A 19,775-nucleotide genomic window follows, 5' to 3' on the forward strand; every position below is an offset into this window, starting at 1 on the left:
CACACATATATGATAAGAGGGTGTGTTGAAATAGTTTAGATATATGGAGAGAATGAGTGAGGATAGGTTGACAAAAAGAAGATATTTGTCAAAGATGGAGGGAACAAGGAGAAGCAGGAGACCAAATCAGAGGTGTAAGGATGGATTGAAAAAGATTTTGAGCAATCAGGGCCTGAACATGCAGGAGGATGAGAGGCATGCAAGGAATAGAGTGAATTGGAAAGATGTGGTTTACCAGGGTCGATGTGCTGTCAATAAACTGAACCAGGGCATGTGAAATATCTGGTGTAAAACATGGGTAGGTCTGTGGGGCCTGGATGTGGATAAGGAGCTGTGGTTTAGGTACATTATACATAACAGATAGAGACTGAGTGTGAATGAATGTGGCCTTTTTTTGTCTGTTTTCCAGATGCTGCCTTGCTGAAGCCAGGGGTAGCAATGCTGTTTCCTATGGGGTGGGGTAGTGCCAGGAATGGATGAAGGCAAGAAAGTATAAATATGAACATATGTTGACCTGTATATGTATGTATGTATGTATATGTGCGTGTATGAGCATTTATATATACATGTGTATATGAGTGAATGGGCCATTCTTCATCTGTCTCCTGATGCTACCTCGCTGATGTGAGAAATGGTGATCAGGTATAATAAAAAAAAAAATAAAATATATACATATTTCATTATTATCATACTTGATCGCTGTCTCCCATGTAAGAGAAGTACCACCAGGAAACATGAAGAATGGCCCATCCACTCAATATCTATTTATTCATTTATTTTGCTTTGTCGCTGTCTCCCGCGTTTGCGAGGCAGCGCAAGGAAACAGACGAAAGAAATGGCCCAACCCACCCCCATACACAATGTATATACATACATGTCCACACACGCAAATATACATACCTATACATCTCAATGTAAACATATATATACACACACAGACACATACATATATACCCATACACACAATTCACACTGTCTGCCTTTATTCATTCCCATCGCCACCTCGCCACACATGGAATACCATCCCCTTTCCCCCTCATGTGTGCGAGGTAGCACTAGGAAAAGACAACAAAGGCCCCATTCGTTCACACTCAGTCTCTAGCTGTCATGCAATAATGCCCGAAACCACAGCTCCCTTTCCACATCCAGGCCCCACACAACTTTCCATGGTTTACCCCAGATGCTTCACATGCCCTGATTCAATCCACTGACAGCATGTCAATCCCGGTATACCACATCGATCCAATTCACTCTATTCCTTGCCCTCCTTTCACCCTCCTGCATGTTCAGGCCCCGATCACACAAAATCTTTTTCACTCCATCTTTCCACCTCCAATTTGGTCTCCCACTTCTCCTCGTTCCCTTCACCTCCGACACATATATCCTCTTGGTCAATCTTTCCTCACTCATTCTCTCCATGTGACCAAACCATTTCAAAACACCCTCTTCTGCTCTCTCAACCATGCTCTTTTTATTTCCACACATCTCTCTTACCCTTACATTACTTACTCGATCAAACCATCTCACACCACACATTGTCCTCAAACATCTCATTTCCAGCACATCCACCCTCCTGCGCACAACTCTATCCATAGCCCACGCCTCGCAACCATACAACATTGTTGGAACCACTATTCCTTCAAACATACCCATTTTTGCTTTCCGAGATAATGTTCTCGACTTCCACACATTCTTCAAGGCTCCCAGGATTTTCACCCCCTCCCCCACCCTATGATTCACTTCCGCTTCCATGGTTCCATCCGTTGCCAGATCCACTCCCAGATATCTAAAACACTTTACTTCCTCCAGTTTTTCTCCATTCAAACTTACCTCCCAATTGACTTGACCCTCAACCCTACTGTACCTAATAACCTTGCTCTTATTCACATTTACTCAAATACACATATATATACATAAATGCCCATACATGCACATATACATATCAACATATACATACAAATACACAGACATATACATATATACATATGTACATATTCATACATGCTTGCCTTCATCCATTCCTGTGCTACCCAGCCCTACAGGGCCTTTTTTAATGTAAACAACTGCACAATACTGCTACCCCATCATCACCAAGGGTCAACTGTGACTGTTTCTTCTTCAACATATATTTTCTCCGTATTCATTCTTATTCCTTTCATTTTCATTATTTCACTTTTTCTTTACAAAAATCATAACTTTTCACTACAAACTAACTGGGGGAGGCCTATGACCAAAAACCAATGATGTCTAGGGTGTCGTGAAGATGAGAAAGCAGCAAAGATAGGTTTCTATGTTGATCTGCAAGGATAAGGTTAAAGATCGATGATACTGAGGGTGTACTGAAAATGAACTCTAACATGACCAGGGTCACATCAAAGGCCAGTAGTGTTGAGAGTGTTGTCTGGTGAAGATGAGTGGTGTTCACCTTCACATGAGTTAAACATCACTCATATTTATGACCATTGACATGACCTGTGTCGGTCAGGTCAAATGGATTTTCAATACACCCTCATCTTCACTACACTATGATACCTTACCAGTAGACTGATGAACCATTTCAAGATTATTGAGAGGAATGATAGAGATGTTCTACGAAAGGTGCTATGTATATGTGGTGCAGGTGGAGATCTATTAGAGGCAGAGAAGTTTTTTATGAAGAGAGTAAGGTATGTCTGCAAGTAGTAGAGGCTTAAGGTGGCATCAGTGGGTGACGTCATAAAAGCTGGTGTTCCTGGGCTCAACTTGACACTGAAGAGGCCATGAATGGATAGTCTCCTTCAAAAAGGCTGTATAATTCACAGTATTAGGAAAGAATCATGGTACTGTCTAGGACCTTCCCATCCCAAAGAAATTCACCTTACCCTGCTCCCATGTGAAGCACTGCCTCAGAGCTTCTGGAGCCATAAAAAAAGGAGTCCAAGAAATACATAGCTACCCAACTATTTAAACAGAAAATTTAATAGAAACTTTTCAAACATGTGATGAAGCATTTTGCATCAAACTGAGGCATTAGTTAATTTTTTCAATAGAAGCATATTGGATCAAAGTGATAAATTTGATAATTGTGAAAAGAAACAAAAATATAAAGTCAAGTTGGTTAATGTGTGCAGTATGTAACTACTTTACCAATATCTACAGTATTCACTTTGCCTATGGTAATACATTTTTTTGTTCAATACCTGACTTCTCTAGCTTCCTTAGTAATTCATTAAACATAAAAACCAGTTCACTCCACCAACAATACATACCCGAGATATCCTCTTCATCCGACTGGCTGTATGAAGCTGGCAAGGTTCTAGCACGGGTTGCTCTGACAGGAAGTGTCTTGGTGTTACTGGCCATAGTTGATGTGCCGCGTGGTGATCGTCTTGCATCTTTTCTAGCATGGACTCTTCGACCTCTAATGGCTGCTGAGGAATGCTCTACCTCCAGTGACGGAAGAAGGTCTGCTCAAAAGAAATATCACATCGCTGACTTTCTCAAGAACTGTAAACATGTGGTACATCCAGTAACTCATATCTATCTAATCTATACAACCCTGGGACACATTTTAAGGGGCTCCTGCAGCTTCAAGGATAAGCTCCAATTATGAAGAAGAAAATGATGGAATACCTTGGAATGAGCAATTCCTCAATGAGACTAGTCCATTTCATCCAATGATATGATACATTCTTGCCAAAGGTGACTCTCCACTCATGATGTAACTCTGCAGGCAGAGTCCAGTAATATCAAAACTCATATTCTTCCTTGACCATAAAATATAAACTAAGCAAGTCGTCTTAAAGTTTTTAAAAATATTACATACATAAACACAAAAACACATGCCCCACAAGTGTAAAATCCCTCCCATTAGAACACAAATAGGTACTTATATGGATTTTATCAGTTTACAAGGGAACTCCACAGTTGGTCTGACACATTCATCTAACTACATCTCTGATGCCCATTCCCTCAAGGAACCCTCATCAAGGAGGTGGCCACAGCAAAGAAATCTCCACTTATTCCTATCTTTATATGCCTCACTTAAATACGCCATTCCAAGCATGCTTCCACTTATTTCTCTCCCTTTAGTACTCTTCCATCCTATTTCACCTCCACAAGATAATGATCAGACATCCCTCCAGTTGCACCTCTCAGCACATTAACATCCAAAAGTCTCTCTTACGCGAGCCTATCAATTAACACGGAATCCAATAACACTCTCTGGCCATCTCTCTTACTTACATATGTATACTTATGTATATCTCTCTTTTTAAAATCTACAAGCTCTTCACCATTTCCATTTACAATACTGAACACCCCATGTACACCAATTATTCCCTCAACTGCCACATTACTCATCTTTGCATTCAAATCACCCATCACTATACCCTGGTCTCGTGCATCAAAACTACTAACACACTCACTCAGCTGCTCCCAAAACACTTGCCTCTAATGATCTTTCTTCTCATGCCCTGGTGCATAGGCACCAATAATCACCCATCTCTCTCAATCCACTTTCAGTTTTACCTATATCAATCTAGAGTTTACTTTCTTACACTCTATCACATACTCCCACCACTCCTGTTTCAGGAGTAGTGCTACTCCTCTCCTTGCTCTTGTCCTCTCACCAACCCCTGACTTTACTCCCAAGACATTCCCAAACCACTCTTCCCCTTTACCCTTGAGCTTTGTTTCACTCAGAGCCAGAACATCCAGGTTCCTTTCCTCCAACATACTACCTATCTCTCCTTTTTTCTCATCTTGGTTACATCCACACACATTGAGACAACCCAATCTGAGCCTTCGAGGAGGATGAGCACTCCCTGCGTGACTCCTTCTTGTTTCCACTTTTATTTATTTATTTATTTTGCTTTGTCGCTGTCCCCCGCGTTTGCGAGGTAGCGCAAGGAAACAGACGAAAGAAATGGCCCAACCCACCCCCATACACAATGTATACACACACACATCCACACATGCAAATATACATACCTATACATCTCAATGTACACATATATATACATACACAGACACATACATATATACCCATGCACACAATTCACACTGTCTGCCCCCATTCACTCACATCGCCACCTCGCCACACATGGAATACCTTCCCCCTCCCCCCTCATGTGTGCCAGGTAGCACTAGGAAAAGACAACAAAGGCCCCATTCGTTCACACTCAGTCTCTAGCTGCCACGCAATAATGCCCGAAACCACAGCTCCCTTTCCACATCTAGGCCCCACACAACTTTGGGTAAACCATGGAAAGTTGTGTTTCCCCTTTTATAAAGTTAAAATACAATTAATAGTAATAATAATAATAATAATAATAATAATAATAATAACCATGGAAAGTTCTGTGGGGCCTGAATGTGGAAAGGGAGCTGTCTCCTGCATTAGCGAGGTAGCGCAAGGAAACAGACGAAAGAATGACCCAACCCACCTACATACACGTCCACACATGCAAATATACTTACCTATACATCTCAATGTATACATATATACACACACACAGACATATACATATATACACATGTACATAATTCATACTGTCTGCCTTTATTCATTCCCATCACCACCCCGCCACACATGAAATAAAAACCCCCTCCCCCTCATGTGTCCGAGGTAGCACTAGGAAAAGACAACATAGGCCACATTCACTCACACTCAGTCTCTAGCTGTCATGTAATAATGCATGGAAACCACAGCTCCCTTTTCACATCCAGGTGCCACAGAACTTTCCATGGTTTACCCCAGACGCTTCACATGCCCTGGTTCAATCCATCGACAGCACGTCAACTCTGGTATACCACATCATTCCAATTCACTCTATTCCTTGCACGCCTTTCACCCTCCTGCATGTTTAGGCCCTGATCACTCAAAATCTTTTTCACTTCATCTTTCCACCTCCAATTTGGTCTCCCAATAATAATAATAATTTTTTTTTTTTTTTTTTTTTTTTTAATACTTTGTCGCTGTCTCCCGCGTTTGCGAGGTAGCGCAAGGAAACAGACGAAAGAAATGGCCCAACCCCCCCATACACATGTATATACATATGTCCACACACGCAAATATACATACCTACACAGCTTTCCATGGTTTACCCCGGACGCTTCACATGCCTTGATTCAATCCACTGACAGCACGTCAACCCCGGTATACCACATCGCTCCAATTCACTCTATTCCTTGCCCTCCTTTCACCCTCCTGCATGTTCAGGCCCCGATCACACAAAATCTTTTTCACTCCATCTTTCCACCTCCAGTTTGGTCTCCCTCTTCTCCTCGTTCCCTCCACCTCCGACACATATATCCTCTTGGTCAATCTTTCCTCACTCATTCTCTCCATGTGCCCAAACCACTTCAAAACACCCTCTTCTGCTCTCTCAACCACGCTCTTTTTATTTCCACACATCCCTCTTACCCTTACGTTACTCACTCGATCAAACCACCTCACACCACACATTGTCCTCAAACATCTCATTTCCAGCACATCCATCCTCCTGCGCACAACTCTATCCATAGCCCACGCCTCGCAACCATACAACATTGTTGGAACCACTATTCCTTCAAACATACCCATTTTTGCTTTCCGAGATAATGTTCTCGACTTCCACACATTCTTCAAGGCCCCCAGAATTTTCGCCCCCTCCCCCACCCTATGATCCACTTCCGCTTCCATGGTTCCATCCGCTGCCAGATCCACTCCCAGATATCTAAAACACTTCACTTCCTCCAGTTTTTCTCCATTCAAACACACCTCCCAATTGACTTGACCCTCAACCCTACTGTACCTAATAACCTTGCTCTTATTCACATTTACTCTTAACTTTCTTCTTCCACACACTTTACCAAACTCAGTCACCAGTGATAACTCTTTTTTTATTATTCTTAGCAGCTGTCTCCTGCGTTAGCAAGGTAGCGCAAGGGAACAGATGAAAGAATAGTCCAACCCACCCACATACACATGTACATACATAAATGCCCACACATGCACATACACATACCTATACATTTCAACGTATATGTACATATATATACACAGACATATACATATATACCCATGTACATATTCATACTTGCTACCTTCATCCATTCCCACCGCCACCCCACCACACATGAAATGGCATCCCCTCCCCCACACATGCATAAAGTAGCGCTAGTAAAAGACAACAAAGGCCACATTCGTTCACACTCAGTCTCTAGCTGTCATGTATAATGCACCGAAACCACAGCTCCCTTTCCACATCCAGGCCCTACAAAATTCTGTGGTTTACCCCAGACGCCCCACATGCTCTGGTTCAATCCCTTGACAGCATGTCCACCCAGTATACCATATCGTTCCAATTCACTCTATTCCTTTCATGCCTTTCACTCTTCTGTATGTTCAGGCCCTGATCGCTCAAAATCTTTTTTGCTCCATCCTTCCACCACCAATTTGGTCTCCCACTTCTCGTTCCCTCCATCTCTGACACATATCTCCTCTTTGTCAATCTTTCCTCACTCATTCACTCCATGTGACCAAACCATTTCAATACGCCCTCTTTTGTTCTCTCAACCACACTCTTTTTATAACGACACATCTCTCTTACCCTTTCATTACTTACTCGATCAAACCACTTCACACCATATTTGTCCTCAAACATCTCATTTCCAACACATCCACCCTCCTCCTCATAACCCTATCTACAGCCCATGCCTCACAATCATATAACATTGTTGCAACCACTATTCCTTCAAACACACCCATTTTTGCTCTCCAAGATAAAGTTCTCGCCTTCCTCACATTCTTCAACGCTCCCAGAATCTTCGCCCCCTCCCCAACCTGTGACTCCCTTCCGTTTCTTTGGTTCCATCCATTCCTAAATCCACTCCCAGATATCTAAAACACTTCACTTCCTCCAGATTTTTTCCATTCAAAATTACCTCCCAATTTACTTGTCCCTCAACCCTACTGAACCTAATAGCCTTGCTCTTATTCACATTCACTCTTAACTTTCTTCTTTCACACACATTACCAAACTCAGTCTCCAACTTCTGCAGTTTCTTACCCAAATCAGCCACCAGCTCTGTATCATCAGAAAACAACAACTGACTCACTTCCTAAGCCCTCTCATCCATAACAGACTGCATACTTGCCCATCTCTCCAAAACTCTTGCATTCACCTCCCTAACAACCCCATCCATAAGCAAATTAAACAACCATGGAGACATCACGCACTCCTGCCACAAACTGACATTCACTGGGAACCAGTCACTTTCCTCTCTTCCTACTTGTACACACGCCTTACATCCTTGGTAAAAGCTTTTCACTGCCTCTAGCATCTTACCTCCCACACCATATACTCTTAATACCTTCCACGAAGCATCTCTATCAACCCTATCATATGCCTTCTCCAGATCCATAAATAATACATACAAATCCATATGTTTTTTTAAGTATTTTTCACACACATTCTTCAAAGCAAACACCTGATCCACACATCCTCTACCACTTCTGGAACCACACTGCTCTTCTCTAATCTGATGCTCTGTACATGCCTTTACCCTCTCAATCAATATCCTTCCATATAATTTCCCAGGAATACTCAACTAACTTTTTTTTTTTTTTTGCTATGTCGCTGTCTCCCGCGTTTGCGAGGTAGCGCAAGGAAACAGACGAAAGAAATGGCCCAACCCACCCCCATACACATGCCTTGATTCAATCCACTGACAGCACGTCAACCCCGGTATACCACATCGCTCCAATTCACTCTATTCTTTGCCCTCCTTTCACCCTCCGGCATGTTCAGGCCCCGATCACACAAAATCTTTTTCACTCCATCTTTCCACCTCCAATTTGGTCTCCCTCTTCTCCTCGTTCCCTCCACCTCCGACACATATATCCTCTTGGTCAATCTTTCCTCACTCATTCTCTCCATGTGACCAAACCATTTCAAAACACCCTCTTCTGCTCTCTCAACCATGCTCTTTTTATTTCCACACATCTCTCTTACCCTTACGTTACTTACTCGATCAAACCACCTCACACCACACATTGTCCTCAAACATCTCATTTCCAGCACATCCATCCTCCTGCGCACAACTCTATCCATAGTCCACACCTCGCAACCATACAACATTGTTGGAACCACTATTCCTTCAAACATACCCATTTTTGCTTTCCGAGATAATGTTCTCAACTTCCACACATTCTTCAAGGCTCCCAGAATTTTCGCCCCCTCCCCCACCCTATGATCCACTTCCGCTTCCATGGTTCCATCCGCTGCCAGATCCACTCCCAGATATCTAAAACACTTCACTTCCTCCAGTTTTTCTCCATTCAAACTCACCTCCCAATTGAATTGACCCTCAACCCTACTGTACCTAATAACCTTGCTCTTATTCACATTTACTCTTAACTTTCTTCTTTCACACACTTTACCAAACTCAGTCACCAGCTTCTGCAGTTTCTCACATGAATCAGCCACCAGCGCTGTATCATCAGCGAACAACAACTGACTCACTTCCCAAGCTCTCTCATCCCCAACAGACTTCATACTTGCCCCTCTTTCCAAAACTCTTGCATTCACCTCCCTAACAACCCCATCCATAAACAAATTAAACAACTCAACTAACTTATACCTCTGTATTTTGAACAATCACTTTTATCCCCTATGCCTTTGTGCAATGGTACTATGCATGCATTCCACCAATCCTCTGGCACTTCACCATGAACCATACATAAAATGAATATCCTTACCAACCAATCAACAACACAGTCACCCCCCTTTTTAATAAATTCCACCGCAATACCGTCCAAACCCGCAGCCTTGCTGGCTTTCATCTCCTGTAAAGCTTTCACTACCTCTTCTCTGTTTACCAAACCATTCTCCCTGGCCCTCTCACTTTGCACACCACCTCAACCAAAACACCATATATCTGCCACTCTATCATCAAACAATAATAATACTTATTAAGAAAGATGTGACAGTATTCAATAGCATAAAAGTGAATGAATGAAATAAAAAAAATCACTTAGACATGGTTAATGAAAAGAGCATACATAAATTTGAGATGCTGCATTACAGCTGAGAGGTTCACAAGATGGGGCCGCACAAATGTAAAACTCTCTCCCAGAACAGTACAAAATATATTATTATTTATTTTTTATTATACTTTGTCGCTGTCTCCCGCGTTTGCGAGGTAGCGCAAGGAAACAGACGAAAGAAATGGCCCAACCCCCCCCCCCATACACATGTATATACATACGTCCACACACGCAAATATACATACCTACACAGCTTTCCATGGTTTACCCCAGACGCTTCACATGCCCTGCTTCAATCCACTGACAGCACGTCAACCCCGGTATACCACATCGCTCCAATTCACTCTATTCCTTGCCCTCCTTTCACCCTCCTGCATGTTCAGGCCCCGATCACACAAAATCTTTTTCACTCCATCTTTCCACCTCCAATTTGGTCTCCCTCTTCTCCTTGTTCCCTCCACCTCCGACACATATATCCTCTTGGTCAATCTTTCCTCACTCATCCTCTCCATGTGCCCAAACCACTTCAAAACACCCTCTTCTGCTCTCTCAACCACGCTCTTTTTATTTCCACACATCTCTCTTACCCTTACGTTACTCACTCGATCAAACCACCTCACACCACACATTGTCCTCAAACATCTCATTTCCAGCACATCCATCCTCCTGCGCACAACTCTATCCATAGCCCACGCCTCGCAACCATACAACATTGTTGGAACCACATTTCATAAAAGAAAAAAATTAAGTAACATAATTCCATAATCCTTACCTGAGTTTTCATTCTCAATGGACTTGTCCTGCACCAGTGGAGATTCTGTAAAGCCTGTTACAACAGACTGACCCTTTTCTTTTGGAGGACGACCTCTTCTCCTCTGAGATCCAGCTGTTGCTGCAGCTGGACCACTTTGCATTACTCCAGTAACTTTTCCAAACTTCTTGCTGCCTAGGGGTCTACCTCTTCGTCCAGTTTTTCCAACTTTGGCCCCCCCTTTAACCTTCCTCTTTGGTGCTAAAGTTGTAATAACTGTAATTACAAGTTGTACTTACATATGTAATAAACATAATTAGAAATGGTACTTAGTTATAAATCCTTCACTTAATTTTGTATCTGTTCAGGCAGTTTCAATACTCATATAAACAACTGTAAAGGCATAAAATAATATGCTATCACAGGAGAGTAAGTTTCCTCCTCTACGTAACTTAATCTACCATCTTTATGGGGAAGGTGAAAAATTCTAAGTATGTGTGTGTGTGTACATGAATGTAAATGAAAGTGCAAGGGACAGACAGTAATACTCCAAACAACCCTTAATTAGCTTTCACCAGATAATCAATATCCATACGATAAAGTTATCAAATGCTCTCATCATTGCCCCTTCTCTCTCTCTGCCACCTCCATCATCAGCAAATGCTTTTAACTGCTCTGAAGAAAACCTAAACCAAATTATGAAACAAAAAAAAATAACAAAAAGAACTAATGCTATCTTAAGTGTGTAGTGACCACACCAAAAACTAAAAGCCAGTGGAGTCTCAGTTAAGTGACATATCTGAAAAATAAATCTCATGCATACTCAGCAAGTGTACAAATAATGCTTGTTTTTCAAATCATTAGATAAGCAAAGCAGGAATTAAGATGTACAATGATAAAAAAAGACATGACAAAAGATGCAATGGAAACTGTACAAAGATGGGGACCTTATGATAAAAACCAATACCTAAGAAAGAAATACTGGAATGAGCATGGCCTAGAAAACACATGGAGAAAAAAAGGGATAAATGGAGATGCACCACCCGTAAAAAAAAAAAAAAGAAGATAGTACATAGAGACTGCACATCACCACTAATTGCAATGCTACAGCAAAATCAATCTATCTTCCTATATCTGTGACACCCGTTCCCTTTGGAAACTCTCATCAAGGGGGTGGCCACAACAAAAGTCTCCGCTTATCCTCTGTCCTTATGTGTCTCCCTCGCATACAACATTCCATACATACCTGATACTTATACATGATTGCTGTTTCCCATGTTAGCAAGGTAGCACCAGGAAATCTACAAAGAAAGACCCCAATCGCTCACATGCACACATATATATATGCATACTTGAGAAAGGTGGGAGGTGGGCAGATTACAAAGGGCAGTGAGTGGTAGGATGGAGAAGTAAAGTCGTTAGAGAAAGAGAAAAGAGAAGCATTTGGACAGTACTTACAAGGAGATGTATAAGAGAAAGCAGCAGGAGGTCAACAGGAGGGTGCAGGAGTTGAAAAAAAAGGGGCAAATGGGAGTTGGAGTGAGTATCATTAAACTTTAAGGAGAATAAAAACATGTTTTGAAAGGAGGTAAATAATGTGGGAAAGACAACAGAACAAAATGGAACATAGGTGAAGTGTGTGTGTGTGTGTGTGTGTGTGTGTGTGTGTGTGTGTGTGTGTGTGTGTGTGTGATAACAGGTAGTGATGGAGTGAGGAGATGGAGTGAGTATTTTGAAGGATTGCTGAATGTGTTTGATGATAAAGAGGCAGACGAAGGATGTTCTGGTCAGGGGGTATGCGAAGTGAGAGTCATGAAGAGTGGTTTTGTGAGGCGATAAGAAGTGGTAAAAGCCTTGCAGAACATGAAAGTGGGCAAAGTGGTGGGTTTGGATGGTACTGCAGTTGAAATCATTAAAAAAGGGGTGACTGGTTGGAAGAATATTCGATATATGTATGGATAAAGGTGAAGTGCCCAAGGATTGGCAGAATGCATGAATAGTGCCACTGTACAAAGGAAAAGGGGATAAAGGTGAGTGTGTAAACTACAGAGCCATATGTTTGCTGAGTATACCTAGAAAATTGTATGAGAGGGTACTGACTCAGAGGGTGAAGGCATGTACAGAGCATCAGATTGGGGAGGAGCAGTGTAGTTTCAGCACATCACCTAATTTGGACCATCATTCAAGGGTTAAAAGAAACCAGGGTTTACATAATAAATCAATCTTACATGTTTAAAAACAAAACATTATTACTTCCTTTTCTTACCTTGAGACTTTGGTCCTTCCAGTCTATATCCAGACATATCACACCAGCCTACAGGATAAATATCAGGAGACTGATAATCTATCCACTGGTCAAAGTCACTTTCCCATCCATCAAAATGAACCTTGAGCAATCTTCCTTTAACCTCCTTCACTGTTGCCACACAAACTAATCTTGGATCCATTAAATCTGCTGACTCCAAAGCCATACCTTCCTCAAAGCCATGACTAGCTACCTCCTGCATAAATAAAGAGATAATGCTATCATCATATCATAAAGTTCAAGGTAATACATGATATAATAAATAAAGTATGATTTTGGGTTACATCATGTGCATGATACTTTCAAGAGTAACCTGTGCAGAGGTATGATGTTTGCCCTTGTCCAATGAAATTTCATTATGACCACAAGCAATGTACGGGCCAAGACCTGTTTAGTATTCTGTTAAAGACTATTTCTAGATATCTCAATTTTTCTAAAAACTCTTTCTCATTCCATCTCATTGTTGATGGAGCTAGAGTGTCTTCCACTGTGGAATTTTGTTATCAATTTGTTATTCAGGTCCTCAAATATCCTTACATCACCCTCAACAATTCTTCCCTCAAAATTTCCTGTAACCACTTCATATACCCTGGTTCAGCCCAACAATAGAATGCTGCACCCTGTACATACACACCAATACTCCAGTTTTCTCAATCCCATGCATACATCAGACCCAAGTTACCTTAAATATCTTTCACTTCATCCCTGCCTCACCTCCAGTTTTGTATCTCCCTTCTCCTTCACTTATGACGTGTATATACTTTCAGTCAGCCTCTCCTCTCACATTCTTTCCATTAGCTGAAACTATTTCAACTCATCCTCTTCAGTTTTATCATACATGTATTACCAGTATGACCTGCCTGAGTATCAGAAGGGATAGTGACATCTGCATAGCAAGCCAACACTTCAGTAGTTGTCAAGTTGCACTCCTCTGGCTCCAGCAGCTGTCCCTTCTTTCTGCCTCACTCACACAAGAAGTACTGGCATTCTGTCCACAAACATACAGTTTCTCTTTGTCATACATAACACCTGACCACAATTAACTTACACAGCTCATTCTTCATAACTTTAAACTTTCCTGCAATGATCATTATGTGTTAGCCCTGCCTTCTGGCAAAATGGTAGGAGCAACAGACAGCAGTAGTAGGCAGAAACATTTAGGTAGGAGAATTAGCTAGAAACATTAGAAAGAAGTAGTAGGAAGGATGGAGCATTAGGTAGAAACATTAGGAAGACGTAGGAGGTAAGAGGGAGCATTAGGTAGAAGCAGTTGGAAGGAACATTAGGTAGGAGCCTCTGCAAACACTGTGCTAGAGTTACACTCTGCCAGTGTCTTGTTAAGGGTGAGGCACTAAGGTTAAGAAGCGGCACTGGAGTTCACTAGTTATGGAGACTCTATTGCCGTGGCCATCACCTTAAGAGAGTTCCAACTGAAAATAGGTGTCACAGATAGAGACAGATAGATAGACTCTTCTTCCTTTCACACCCCTCTCTTACCTTATCATATGTTACTCAACCAAACCTCCTTACAACACTCTTTACCCTCAAGCATTATATTTCTAATATATACACCCTATTCCATAAACTTTTATCTAGGCCCTAATTCTTGCACCCATACTAAACATTGTAATGACTATACCATCAACAGAACCATCTTTGCCCTTACAGACAATGACTTCTGTTACCACACACTTCTCAGTGCACCTATGACATTTGTACTCTCATCCATCCTCTGGCTCACTTGAACTTTATGATTCCATCTGCCGACATGTCTATTCCCAAGTACCTAAAACACTCCACTTCCTTCAGGTTTTCTCTACTCAGTCTCATATTTCTGCTATCATGTCTTTTCCCTGCTAAATTTCAAAACCTTACTCTTACTTATAGTAACTCTTACCTTGCTCTTTTCACACATCCTCCCAAACTTAAACAGCTTCTGCAGTTTCTCACTTAAAAATGACATCAAAGCTGTGTCACAAGCAAATTTCATCTAACACACCTCCAATGCCCCCTACCTCTAACAGACTGTAAATCTACCTTCTCTCCAAGACCCTTGCAGTGTAGGTAAAAGTTTTATTAGTAAATAACATCAAGAGGAACAATGAGCAAATAAAATAATAATAATGTTAATTTAGAAACTAAATCTTACAACCCACTTTTGATGTCGCAGTCCTTTAAACATAATCACAGTAGATAAACAAAGTTCCTTAACTTATCCTTTAATCTCATTTGTCTCCCATTCAGATTCTCAATCATCTTTTTTACTTCCTCTTCCATAATCTTCCTATATGCCACTCTGACCAAAAGCTATTACCTGAGGATACTTTTTATCAACTAACTTTTTTCTTTACATTCTATTACAGCATGCAATCAATAAATAATAAAAAAAATCAGAGATGTGATGAATTTAGATAAGTAAAATAGGAAATCAATTTTACAAATTACCATGGCAGTTTTACTTACTCTACTGAAAAGTGCTGGTGGTGCTGCAGTCGCCTGAGTCTTCTTGAGGTAAGTAAACCATGAGAACTGTCCCTCGTAGCCTCTTGGAGGTGTAAGAGGGATGCTGTTCATTTCACAGAATCCAGCCGGAAAGACGCAAGGAGATGTAGCATGGTAGCAAAACCAGTCAGAACAGGTATCATCTGACTCATAGCTGTCTATTCGAATCATGAGGTAGTTGTTGTGTAAGACCTAAAAATAAATTACAAAGTAATATGAAATACAGATATGTTCCTTGTATGGACATCATAACACCCATATAAAGTTAAATATATCCCTCAAATGGATATCATAACACCCTTCTCATTTCATCTGCATCAAACACAGCACTTTCAAAGTGGAAAAGTACACAAAAGAACTCCATAATACTTACTAGTTACACATACACAATTGACTATCAATAACATATAAAGATATGACTGGACAGGGTTCTACTTGGCTTCACATTTACAGTCAGACATTCTTACACATATAATTAGTGGTCATTAAAGCTCCCTTTACAGACAGCAAGTATGGAACTAAAGAACAGTTGAGCTATGCCTGCAGAAAAATGTACTGGTTGTGAAAGCAGAGACTGATCAAAGAACTTCTCACTCCAAAGGAGTCCATCATTTCCCTGCTAGTGAAAGTAGTGTAGCCTTGAGAAGCAGGAGCTCCTAGAATAGGGGCCCCTGGGACAATAACAAATACAAGAAAATACAGTGGAGTATACTAATGTGTAAGTGGGTGTCTTTGATAGTTAGTAGGTGGGCATCAATGGATGATGTGCTAATCTTTTCCTTATGTTAGCTATGACGCAACGGGCGACTGAGGAGATAATCAAGGCCATCTCATTAGTGCTAAATATTTTTTTCTAATTATCAACAACCCATTTTTGCTCTCCGAGATAATGTCCTTGCCTTCCACACATTCTTCAACGCTCCCTGAACCTTTGTCCCCTCCCCCACACTGTGACTCACTTCTGCTTCCATGGTTCCATCTGCTGCCAAATCCACTTACACATATCTAAAACACCTCACTTCCTCCACTTTTCCTCCAGTCAGACTTACCTCCCTATTGACTTGTCCCTCAACCCTACTGTACCTAATAACCTTGCTCTTATTCACATTTACTCTCAGCTTTCTTCTTTCACACACTTTACCAAACTCAGTCACCAGCTTCTGCAGTTTCTCACCCGAATCAGCCACCAGCGCTGTATCATCAGCGAACAACAATTGACTCACTTCCTAAGCCCTCTCATCCACAACAGACTGCATACTTGCAACTCTCTCCAAAACTCTTGCATTCACCTCCCTAACAACCCCATCCATAAACAAATTAAACAACCATGTAGCATTTATGGATCTGGAGAAGGCATATGATAGAGTTGATAGAGATGCTCTGTGGAAGGTATTAAGAATATATGGTGTGGGAGGAAAGTTGTTAGAAGCAGTGAAAAGTTTTTATCGAGGATGTAAGGCATGTGTACGTGTAGGAAGAGAGGAAAGTGATTGGTTCTCAGTGAATGTAGGTTTGCGGCAGGGGTGTGTGATGTCTCCATGGTTGTTTAATTTGTTTATGGATGGGGTTGTTAGGGAGGTAAATGCAAGAGTTTTGGAAAGAGGGGCAAGTATGAAGTCTGTTGGGGATGAGAGAACATGGGAGGTGAGTCAGTTGTTGTTCGCTGATGATACAGCGCTGGTGGCTGATTCATGTGAGAAACTGCAGAAGCTGGTGACTGAGTTTGGTAAACTGTGTGGAAGAAGAAAGTTAAGAGTAAATGTGAATAAGAGCAAGGTTATTAGGTACAGTAGGGTTGAGGGTCAAGCCAATTGGGAGGTGAGTTTGAACGGAGAAAAACTGGAGGAAGTGAAGTGTTTTAGATATCTGGGAGTGGATCTGGCAGCGGATGGAACCATGGAAGCGGAAGTGGATCATAGGGTGGGGGAGGGGGCAAAAATTCTGGGGGCCTTGAAGAATGTGTGGAAGTCGAGAACATTATCTCGGAAAGCAAAAATGGGTATGTTTGAAGGAATAGTGGTTCCAACAATGTTGTATGGTTGCGAGGCGTGGGCTATGGATAGAGTTGTGCGCAGGAGGATGGATGTGCTGGAAATGAGATGTTTGAGGACAATGTGTGGTGTGAGGTGGTTTGATCGAGTGAGTAACGTAAGGGTAAGAGAGATGTGTGGAAATAAAAAGAGCATGGTTGAGAGAGGAGAAGAGGGTGTTTTGAAGTGGTTTGGGCACATGGAGAGAATGAGTGAGGAAAGATTGACCAAGAGGATATATGTGTCGGAGGTGGAGGGAATGAGGAGAAGAGGGAGACCAAATTGGAGGTGGAAAGATCGAGTGAAAAAGATTTTGTGTGATCGGGGCCTGAACATGCAGGAGGGTGAAAGGAGGGCAAGGAATAGAGTGAATTGGAGCGATGTGGTATACCGGGGTTGACGTGCTGTCAGTGGATTGAATCAAGGCATGTGAAGCGTCTGCGGTAAACCATGGAAAGCTGTGTAGGTGTGGACGTATGTATATACATGTGTATGGGGGGGGGGTTGGGCCATTTCTTTCGTCTGTTTCCTTGCGCTACCTCGCAAACGCGGGAAACAGCGACAAAAAAAAAAAAAATAATTTCCCAGGAATACTCAACAAACTTATAACTCTGTAATTTGAACACTCACCTTTATCCCCTTTGCCTTTCTACAATGGCACTATGCATGCATTCCACCAATCCTCAAGCACTTCACCATGAACCATACACACACTGAATACACACACACACACACACACCCCATAGCAAGGTAGTGACAAGAACAGACAAAAAAGGCCACATTTGTTCACATTCAGTCTCTAACACATCCACCCTCTTTCACACAACCTATCTATGGCCCATGCCTCACAACCAAATAACATTGTTGGAACCACTATTCCTTCAAACATACCCATTTTTGCTCTCCAAGATAACGTTCACGCCTTCCACACATTCTTCAACACTGCCAAAGCCTTCACCCCCTCCCCCACTGTGTGACTTGCTTCCGCTTCCATGGTTCCAACCGCTGATACATCCACTCCCAGATATCTAAAACACTTCACTTTCTCCACTTTTTCTCCATTCAAACTTACCTCCCAGTTAACTTGTCCCTCAACCCTAGTGAACCTAATAAACTTGCTCTTATTCACATTTACTTTTAACTTTCTTCTTTCACACACTACCAAACTCAGTCACCAGCTTTTGCAAGTTTCTCACCCAAATCAGCCAACAGCGCTGTATCATCAGCAAACAACAACCGACTCACTTCCCAAGCCCTCTCATCCACAACAGACTGCATACTTGCCCCTCTCCCAAAACTCAAGCATTAACCTCCCTAACCATCCTATCCATAAACAAATTAAACAACCATGGAGACATCACGCCCCCCCCTGCCGCAAACCAACATTCACTGGGAACCCATCATTTTCCTCTCTCTACTCATACAAATGCCTTTCATCCTTGGTAAAAACTTTTCACTGCATCTAGAAACTTACCTTCCACACCATATACTCTTAAATCCTTCCACAAAGCATCTATAACAACTATCATATGCCTTCCCCTGATCCATAAATGCTACATACAAATCCATCTGTTTTTCTAAGTATTTCTCACATACATTCTTCAAAGCAAACACCTGATCCACACATCCTCTACCACTTATACTTAATCGCCATCGCCCGTGTTAGCTAGGTAGCACAAGGAAACAGACGAGGAATGGCCCAACCCACCCACACACACATGTATATACATAAACGCCCACACATGCACATTTATTTATTTATATTCATTTTTATCATACTTTGTCGCTGTCTCCCACGTTAGTAAGGTAGCGCACATATACATACATATACATTTCAACGTATAGATACACATACATACACACATATACATACATATACATTTCAACGTATAGATACACATACATACACAGACATATATACACATGTACATATTCATGCATGACTTTATTAAATTTGATAAGTATGACAAAATCAGTGCTTATCTTCCTATGTGAGATTTGCAAACTAAACATACTCAAAAGAGGATCTGTTCTGTAAGAATGAAAGCCAACCAGTACTTTCAGAGACTGGCATTAAAAAATAAAAACCATTATGTCAGAGAGTGAACCTAGCTCACTGGGCTCTTGTGCAGTGGGGGAGAGGTGTATTTTTTTACACGATTATAATACTTTTTA

General features: G+C 41.6%; 1 protein-coding gene across 1 annotated transcript in view; it reads right to left on the reverse strand.

The window, feature by feature from the left end:
* The window catches only part of LOC139749667 (uncharacterized), a 99,030-nt gene that overhangs the window by 28,849 nt on the left and 50,406 nt on the right, over positions 1-19,775 (reverse strand). Inside the window, exons 11-14 of the mRNA XM_071663831.1 lie at positions 15,532-15,762; positions 13,030-13,264; positions 10,785-11,039; positions 3,249-3,446 (exon numbers count right to left, since the gene is read on the reverse strand). Of these exons, the coding sequence (XP_071519932.1) occupies positions 3,249-3,446; positions 10,785-11,039; positions 13,030-13,264; positions 15,532-15,762 (919 nt within the window). The remainder of the gene's footprint in view (positions 1-3,248; positions 3,447-10,784; positions 11,040-13,029; positions 13,265-15,531; positions 15,763-19,775) is intronic.

The sequence above is a fragment of the Panulirus ornatus genome, chromosome 8 (genome assembly GCF_036320965.1).
Source record: "Panulirus ornatus isolate Po-2019 chromosome 8, ASM3632096v1, whole genome shotgun sequence".
Taxonomy (NCBI): Eukaryota; Metazoa; Arthropoda; class Malacostraca; order Decapoda; family Palinuridae; genus Panulirus; species Panulirus ornatus.